The 9286-nt window shown below is 34.2% G+C and overlaps 2 protein-coding genes across 2 annotated transcripts in view; one reads left to right on the plus strand and one right to left on the minus strand.

The window, feature by feature from the left end:
* Nucleotides 1-4264, minus strand: part of LOTGIDRAFT_172360 (hypothetical protein) — a gene marked incomplete at both ends in the record, with an annotated part of 9222 nt that extends 4958 nt beyond the window's left edge. Inside the window, 2 exons of the mRNA XM_009049238.1 lie at nucleotides 2086-2298; nucleotides 4126-4264. Coding sequence (XP_009047486.1) covers nucleotides 2086-2298; nucleotides 4126-4264 — 352 coding nt within the window. The remainder of the gene's footprint in view (nucleotides 1-2085; nucleotides 2299-4125) is intronic.
* A 2526-nt stretch (nucleotides 4265-6790) lies between these two features.
* LOTGIDRAFT_139062 (hypothetical protein) lies at nucleotides 6791-7093 on the plus strand (the record flags this gene model as incomplete). The annotated part of the gene is made up of 1 exon (XM_009049239.1): nucleotides 6791-7093. One exon carries the CDS (start codon nucleotides 6791-6793, stop codon nucleotides 7091-7093), a length of 303 nt encoding a protein of 100 aa, XP_009047487.1.
* Between the last annotated feature and the right edge of the window lie 2193 nt (nucleotides 7094-9286).

The raw sequence follows: 9286 nt of genomic DNA on the forward strand, positions 1-9286 counted from the left end.
CTCAATACATCAATTGTAGAGCGATATAGAAATACTAGTGTTAAAATAGTGCTCAATACATCAATTGTAGAGCGACATAGAAATACTACTGTTAAAATAGTTCTCAATACATCAATTGTAGAGTGATATAGAAATACCACTGTTAAAATAGTGTTCAATACATCAATAATAGAGCGATATAGAAATACCACTGTTAAAATAGTGTTCAATACATCAATAATAGAGCGATATAGAAATACCACTGTTAAAATAGTGCTCAATACATCAATTGTAGAGTGATATAGAAATACTACTGTTAAAATAGTTCTCAATACATCAATTGTAGAGCGATATAGAAATACAACTGTTAAAATAGTGCTCAATACATCAATAATAGAGCGATATAGAAATACCACTGTTAAAATAGTTCCCAATACATCAATTGTAGAGTGATATAGAAATACCACTGTTAAAATAGTGTTCAATACATCAATTGTAGAGCGATATAGAAATACCACTGTTAAAATAGTTCCCAATACATCAATTGTAGAGTGATATAGAAATACCACTGTTAAAATAGTGTTCAATACATCAATAATAGAGCGATATAGAAATACCACTGTTAAAATAGTTCCCAATACATCAATTATAGAGTGATATAGAAATACCACTGTTAAAATAGTGTTCAATACATCAATAATAGAGCGATATAGAAATACCACTGTTAAAATAGTGTTCAATACATCAATTGTAGAGTGATATAGAAATACCACTGTTAAATAATGCTCAATACATCAATTATAGAGTGATATAGAAATACCACTGTTAAAATAGTTCCCAATACATCAATTGTAGAGTGATATAGAAATACCACTGTTAAAATAGTGCTCATTACATCAATTGTAGAGTGATATAGAAATACCACTGTTAAAATAGTGCTCAATACATCAATTGTAGAGTGATATAGAAATACCACTGTTAAAATAGTGCTCAATACATCAATTGTAGAGTGATATAGAAATACTACTGTTAAAATAGTGTTCAATACATCGACTGTAGAGTGATATAGAAATACCACTGTTAAAATAGTTCCCAATACGTCAATTGTAGAGTGATATAGAAATACTACTGTTAAAATAGTGTTCAATACATCGACTGTAGAGTGATATAGAAATACCACTGTTAAAATAGTTCCCAATACGTCAATTGTAGAGTGATATAGAAATACTACTGTTAAAATAGTGTTCAATACATCGACTGTAGAGATATATAGAAATACCACTGTTAAAATAGTTCCCAATACGTCAATTGTAGAGTGATATAGAAATACCACTGTTAAAATAGTTCCCAATACATCAATTGTACAGAGCCTAACAAAAATAAAAAGATGTCAAACTGAAGTTAGACTAAGAATGCAGCCTGAAATAGGTCGCAAAGCGTGAAACTATGGAGATCAACATTGCCTACTTACATGTAAAGTGTAAATAGATTTGTGGTAAATGGATTTATTGAAGAAAGTTTACTTTTACAATGTTCCTTTAGCAACGTTATGATGATTATTCACATATTCAGAAGGTACAAATTTCAGAAAGTTCTAACGCTTCCTTCCATTATGAATTAAATTTCAAAGTTTTCAGGTGGGATTTTTCCAGGTAACGACGAAATGAGAGGGGGCTTAACTCATTTGTGTAGTCGTACTTGCTTTGTTGAGTCATTGATTCTCAGGTCAATTGGAATAAATGTGAATATTATTCGAGGAGGCGTAAAATTTTTTGATTTTTTTATTCTATTCTATTTTAAACTATCAAACCTGTTTGGCACTATAACAACAACTCAACCATGAACTTTGAGATTTAAAAGAAAATAAATTTGGTACTTCAAATTTTGCGTCTGGTTATTCAAACATCTTCCCGCAAATGTCGTTTGGAGGAATATAATTGGTAGAGAAGTAAACTCTACCAATCAAAATTAATGACGAGAATATGGGATTGTGAGAGCAACGGCTAGATGACCATTTTCACCGTACCGTTGCTAAAAGAACATGAGTTTTAATAGCTTAGTGACTTTCTATATCTTGGTTTGGTCTACAGTAAATAGTCCACAAACCTGTCAATTCTTCACATACTGGCCGGTACCAAGATTGTGACGGCACCATTTTCCATAAAAACCTGTTATCAGACGACATTGTGTGGCCACAGTCACCCCCATCTTGATTCTCCCATCTTGGTGACGTCATTTGTATCCATGAACCAGAGTCTTGCCATTGCCAAATGTTGTCTTTCTTTTTTAGTCCCATCCAATGTTGACTGAAATCGGAGCCTGAAATGAAAAGCATTACGATTTTAACTTTATGGTGTATTTAACACAGAAGTTCAGTAAGGTTCATCCCTTTCGGCACTTGTAAGCCTACGACTTACCACAGCATCGATTCAACTTCATCTTCTTAAAGCCAATCTAACCCAGTTTTAGTTAGGTACAGTCTAGACGGAAGGTCTCTAATACCTATAGCATCCTTTTCAACTAAAATAATACTAATGACTAATAAGTATAAATACCAAGTTTCACATAATTAAAAAGGTTATCTATTTCTCCATGGCCTATGACAGTGCTTTCATTGAGACTCGTCTTAATACACATTAGAGGGGTGGTAAAGATGTTTCCTAAACTTGTTATGTATATCGGGCACACTGATTTGCACCGTTCCAATTTTCAATCAGACATCTGTGGTTCTTGCAATTCCTCTGAATTCACTATCGCAAAAGCTGTTAATGACGGATCTTTGAGATAGTGACGTCATAAAATGACATTGTGTCACTGATACACATAACAAAAACTCTTTACAGTCAATTTAAACCTTCTTACGTATAACCCCAGAAAGATTAAACTCAAGATGTTTGGTCAACCACTAGCTGGTAGAAACTTAATAGTAATCGTTTTAACTCATTACCGAGATATGGTCCTGGAGAACCTTTCCAGTAAGACTAAAGCGTTAGTTTGACAATATGCACCAATTTACAAAGTATATACCAAATACATAATGATGAAATAGAGAGAATGAAAAGGAAAACTTTAAAATTGCTTAAGCAGGGGTTACTTGACACACAGATTTCAGAATTAAATTATGAAATTTTATGGTCGTTATAGCGCAATCCTGTTTCTTAACTTTCTTATCTTAACTGAATTTTTTGTTCAGGCATATTGATCTGATTGTATCTCGTGATGTTGACCTAGATAGTAGTGGCGGGTGTCGCGCGCGTAGCAAACTATGCTTACTCTTTTCGAAACACCTGATGGTACTTCTCTTTGGAGGAGTCCACTACTATAATATTTTTACTCTTGATTTTGCCATGCTTTGCACGAGATTTTGATAAATGGAATTGTCTTGCTTGTATGGAATTTTATTACTGGGGTTCAATCCAATCAAATCGCTACATTTACAAACTTCCGTGATACAAGAAAGGTAGCTATTGCAGTCAAGATATTAGATACAGTTTGTAATAATTGACAATGTGAATATTCATTCAATTCCGCTCAATGATTCATCTCCAACCTACCTTGACACGAACTTAAAACGTGGACTAAACATGTAAAATGTTTATTAGTCATAGAAGCAGGATGGGAATTTGTTCAAGGCGTGTTAACGATGTCAATATTCTAAAGATTTCTTCGTATTAATACAGAATTTTTGATTTCTTTATCGACTAAGTTAAAATAACCAGAATCCGACATTAAATGAAGTAAATAAAAGATATCTCGTCTGATAAGCTTTATCAATATTTCCCATTAGATCTTAGTTTCATCAAAATCGATTTACAGTACACGATTAATTAAACGTTTTTTTCAGAAATAACAAAGCCTGGAGTTTTACATCTTACTTGATTATTCTGCCACTGAATAGACTTGCAATTAACGCCTTACTGCTTTATTTTCAATAATATTGATTTTACCGAATATTCCTAAAATATTTTTTATTCCGTTGTATATATTTTAACAATTCATAATATAACTCGCGTCATACATTACTTCCGGTTGAATGGTTGATGCCGTGGTTCAGTTTGAATCTTATACCAGCTAACTGATTGATAGATTATTGGATATATTGGATAAAAGGATTAAATCAATTTCCTCAAATAGGTGATAACTTACCTAAAGCATTCCACGCTGCTTTCTGCTTAGCTTTAGTCATCAGAACTATCAGTTGGGTTCCTTGTGAGTCACAGACAGCTTTGGCTGTATCGAACTGTTTACTGTTTCTAAATCCATACACACATCTGCCTTCTACCATCACCGCCCTCGCCAAGTCTGTTCATACGAAAACTTCGTACACGCACCTGCAATAAAGAAATACCTAATTCTTACAAATTATTCGCAGGTTATACTATAGTCGGCATTGTAGATGAACTATCAGCATTATAAGATTAGCTGTTGTCGACATTAATAGATAAGCTGTTGTCGACATTATAAGATTAGCTGTTGTCGACATTAATGGATTAGATGTTGTCGACATTATAAGATTAGATGTTGTCGACATTAATGGATTAGATGTTGTCGACATTAATGGATTAGATGTTGTCGACATTAATGGATTAGATGTTGTCGACATTAATGGATTAGATGTTGTCGACATTAATGGATTAGATGTTGCCGACATTAATGGATTAGATGTTGTCGACATTAATGGATTAGATGTTGCCGACATTAATGGATTAGATGTTGTCGACATTAATGGATTAGATGTTGCCGACATTAATGGATTAGATGTTGTCGACATTAATGGATTAGATGTTGCCGACATTAATGGATTAGATGTTGTCGATATTATGAGATAAGCTGTTGATGACATTAATGATAATAGAAGATAGCTTGCCAGGCAAGGTAACATACGCCCACTACCAGCTGTCAGACATGATAACAAAATCTTTAGTGGCTAAATAATGAATTTTCAAATAATCTTAAAATCACCTTTAAGTTAAGGCAAAAACCTGAATTCAAACATGAACAATGTCTCATCGCTGTACACACAAGGGCAATAACTGTTATGAACTGTTCATCATCGACTATTACCAATTTCCAACTTGATCAAGATCTCATCAATATATATATGAATATCTAGTTTCATCAGGATCAGATAAAAACTGTAGTCTCTATCGTGCCTACATGCCAAATTTGACTTTTTTACGAAGTCAAGGGAAATATCTGTGAAACCGTACATCTGATTATTACCAATTTCGAACTTGACTGAGATCTCATCAATGCATACTTGCATAACAAGTTTCATGAAGATCGGATAAAAACTGTAGTCTCTATCGTGCCTACATGCCAAATTAACGAGTTTTTATTAAGTCAAGGACAATAACTCTGAAACCGTTCATCCGATTATCACCAATTTCATACTTGACCGAGATTTCATCAATATCTACATGAATACCAAGATCAAATCAAAACTGTAGCCTCTATCGTGCATACAACAAATGTGGACGGACCGACGTGCGGACGGACAGGGTCGACGGCAATATACGTCCACATTTCCATGTGGGCGTATGATTAGCTGTTGTCGACATTAATAGATTAGTTGTTGTCAACATTACGAGAGTAGATGTTGTTAACATTTGAAGATAAATTGTTGTCGACATGAAAATTGGAACTGTTGTCAGCATTATACATTTTGTTGTGGACAATGTTAGGTTAGCTGCTACCGACATTAAAAGATAATATGATGTCAGTATCATTAGGTTATCTGTTGTCGACACTATCAGATAGTCTGTTGTAAGCATTATAAAATGGGTTGATGTCAGTATCATTAGGTTATCTGTTGTCGACACTATCAGATAGTCTGTTGTAAGCATTATAGAATGGGTTGATGTCAGTATCATTAGGTTATCTGTTGTCGACACTATCAGATAGTCTGTTGTAAGCATTATAAAATGGGTTGATGTCAGTAACATTAGGTTATCTGTTGTCGACACTATCAGGTAGTCTGTTGTAAGCATTATAAAATGGGTTGATGTCAGTATCATTAGGTTATCTGTTGTCGACACTATCAGATAGTCTGTTGTAAGCATTATAAAATGGGTTGATGTCAGTAACAGTAGGTTATCTGTTGTCGACACTATCAGATAGTCTGTTGTAAGCATTATAAAATGGGTTGATGTCAGTATCATTAGGTTATCTGTTGTCGACACTATCAGATAGTCTGTTGTAAGCATTATAAAATGGGTTGATGTCAGTATCATTAGGTTATCTGTTGTCGACACTATCAGGTAGTCTGTTGTAAGCATTATAAAATGGGTTGATGTCAGTATCATTAGGTTATCTGTTGTCGACACTATCAGATAGTCTGTTGTAAGCATTATAAAATGGGTTGATGTCAGTAACATTAGGTTATCTGTTGTCGACACTATCAGATAGTCTGTTGTAAGCATTATAGAATGGGTTGATGTCAGTATCATTAGGTTATCTGTTGTCGACACTATCAGATAGTCTGTTGTAAGCATTATAAAATGGGTTGATGTCAGTAACATTAGGTTATCTGTTGTCGACACTGTCAGATAGTCTGTTGTAAGCATTATAAAACGGGTTGATGTCAGTATCATTAGGTTATCTGTTGTCGACACTATCAGATAGTCTGTTGTCAGCATTATAAAACGGGTTGATGTCAGTATCATTAGGTTATCTGTTGTCGATGGTATAAGATTAGCTGTTGTCGATATAATATCAATGGTCATAAAATGATGTTGTCAGCATTATAGAATTAGCTGATGTCGGCATTATTAGATTACCGTTTGAAATCAGCTGTTGTCTGTATGATTAAATGGATTGTTGTCGACATTATAATATGAAACGTTGTCGACATTATAAGATGAAACGTTGTCGACATTATAAGAGGAAACGTTGTCGACATTATAAGATGAACCGTTGTCGACATTATAAGATGAAACGTTGTCGACATTATAAGAGGAAACGTTGTCGACATTATAAGATGAACCGTTGTCGACATTATAAGATGAAACGTTGTCGACATTATAAGATGAAACGTTGTCGACATGATAAGATGAAACGTTGTCGACATTATAAAATGAAACGTTGTCGACATTATAAGATGGAATGTTGTTAATAAAATAGCTGTTGGATCGTTATCAAAGTTATGAGATTAGTTTTGTCGACGTCATAAGAAGGAATTTTGTCAATAAAAGATTAGTTGTTGCCGATATCAACGTCACTAAATGGATTTTTGTCGACGTCATAGGATGAAATACTGTCGATATTATAAGATTAGCTGTTGCCGTCGTCGACGTCATTAGATGAAATGTTGTCGACTTTATAATATTATTGTCGACATGGGATGGGCTTTTTCGACAATATAGCTGCACAAAAAGGAAGGACTGTGTTAAACCATAAGGTAAAGATTTTTATTCTTATGGTGGTAGCTATCTCAAGCTCTTTCTTACAGACCCTTACCAGAAATCGGAAAATACTCTTCAACTCAGGAGGAAAAAATGACCTTACCTTCGACAACAACTGCATTAAAATCCAAGCTAAAGACTATAAATATGAGAAATAACATTTTCTGTATTTCTGACTTTTAAATTTCCATCAATATATAAAAAGTAATGTTGAGCTGTAAATATAAAAATCATGGTACGTTGAGTAGGTTTATATAAACACCTATAGAAGATAGCCGATATATCCATAAATCACAAGATGGACGCATACCTTTCAAAACTATTATTCATATCTGCCTTGAGCTCCATTCAATAATGAAATCAAAAGTTGGACCAGAGCGCAAGACACCATTTAGAAATCATAAGCTAAAAAAAATTCCAAAGATAAAGTCGACATACACAACCAAATACAGAGTTAAATCAAAACCAACATTGTTATAATAAAACAGATGCACAAAGTATTGATAGTGCTCTGTGTTCACACACGTCGTTCCTAGAGGGCCTTAAAGATGTTTTACTTGTATCGGGGACACTTTTAGAATCGATTTTCACCGTTCCAATTTAAATCAGACGTCCGCGGTTCCAGCAATTCCACTAAAACCAACTGTTTATGACAAATTTTCCTAACATATCATTAAAAGATTTTGGGATAATGACGTCATAAGTTCTAGCGTAATTATAAGAACCACAGACGTCAGAATGAAAATTGAAATGACGCCAATCGATTCTATGAGTGTCCCTGGTACACAAGAAAAATTTCGAAAACCTGAACTGAACGATTCTTTATTCTATTAATATAGTTTTTCCATGCATTTTAGAAGGAATTTTGAAAAAAATGCATTTGAAAGGAATATTGACTTACTAATTTGACATTTTGAGAAAATAATTTTTGCCTTCTTAGAAAAATAAACGATAATGGTATTTCTAATTCGTTAAACTGGTGAAATAATCTGTTAGTTAGGGTTGATAAAAATAATATTTACAAACCTTTAAATCGTTCAGAGAGAGTTTTTAACCTTCGTGTCTCTTCTTGATACAGACTAGTTTGTGAACGACAGGCAAGATCGTGGTGACTCGTCACCAAAACGATACCAAAATCTTTAGGGTTTTCGTGTTTTTTCTGCCAAAGATTTTTCAGATCTCAATTTCACAGTAATATATAAATCCAAACAAGATGCTGATCACCGACAAGATTAAAGTTTTAATGTTTTACAGATTCTCCTTCAGGATGGAATTTCCAACTCCCTTTTATTCAGATTAGCTACAATTTCCTAATCAGAGAACACTGTAGATCTACTCCTTATCCGTATGTTAACAACTTCATCTGCATAATTTCGTCAAAGTACAGTCAGCGACAGACATGATGGGACCTCACCATTAACAAAATGTCTATAGATTGATCAAACGTACAAATATCAAGTCATTATGTTGTCAGCATGAACTGTTCAACGTTTCTCATTATTACAAACCTTTTAATGTTCTTACTTAACTTTTATATTCTCGGCACAATTTCCTGAGAGTCGGGAATGGTACAAATCTTTTAGAGTTTTCAGCACTGCTCCGACCAACCTGTACCAAGCGTTGAGATTATGAAAATCCGTACAAGTAAGTCAATTCCGTCAATCAAAAACTACGCCGAAGGAATGGCAAAATCGCTAGTGTGTACAGCAGTGGACTCCTCCAAAGAGGTTTGTTGGTCGGTTGGTAGATGAGAGAGGGGCGTTCGCTTCAAGCATATGCTGATATCGCAAACTAGGTAGTTGTTGGTAGATGACAGCTTTACGTTCGCTCCGAGCGGATGCTGATATCTCGAACTAAAAAAGTTGTTAGTAGATGAGAGAGTTACGTTCGCTTCCAGCGGATGC

Source organism: Lottia gigantea, assembly GCF_000327385.1.
Source record: "Lottia gigantea unplaced genomic scaffold LOTGIsca_132, whole genome shotgun sequence".
NCBI classification, from domain to species: domain Eukaryota; kingdom Metazoa; phylum Mollusca; class Gastropoda; family Lottiidae; genus Lottia; species Lottia gigantea.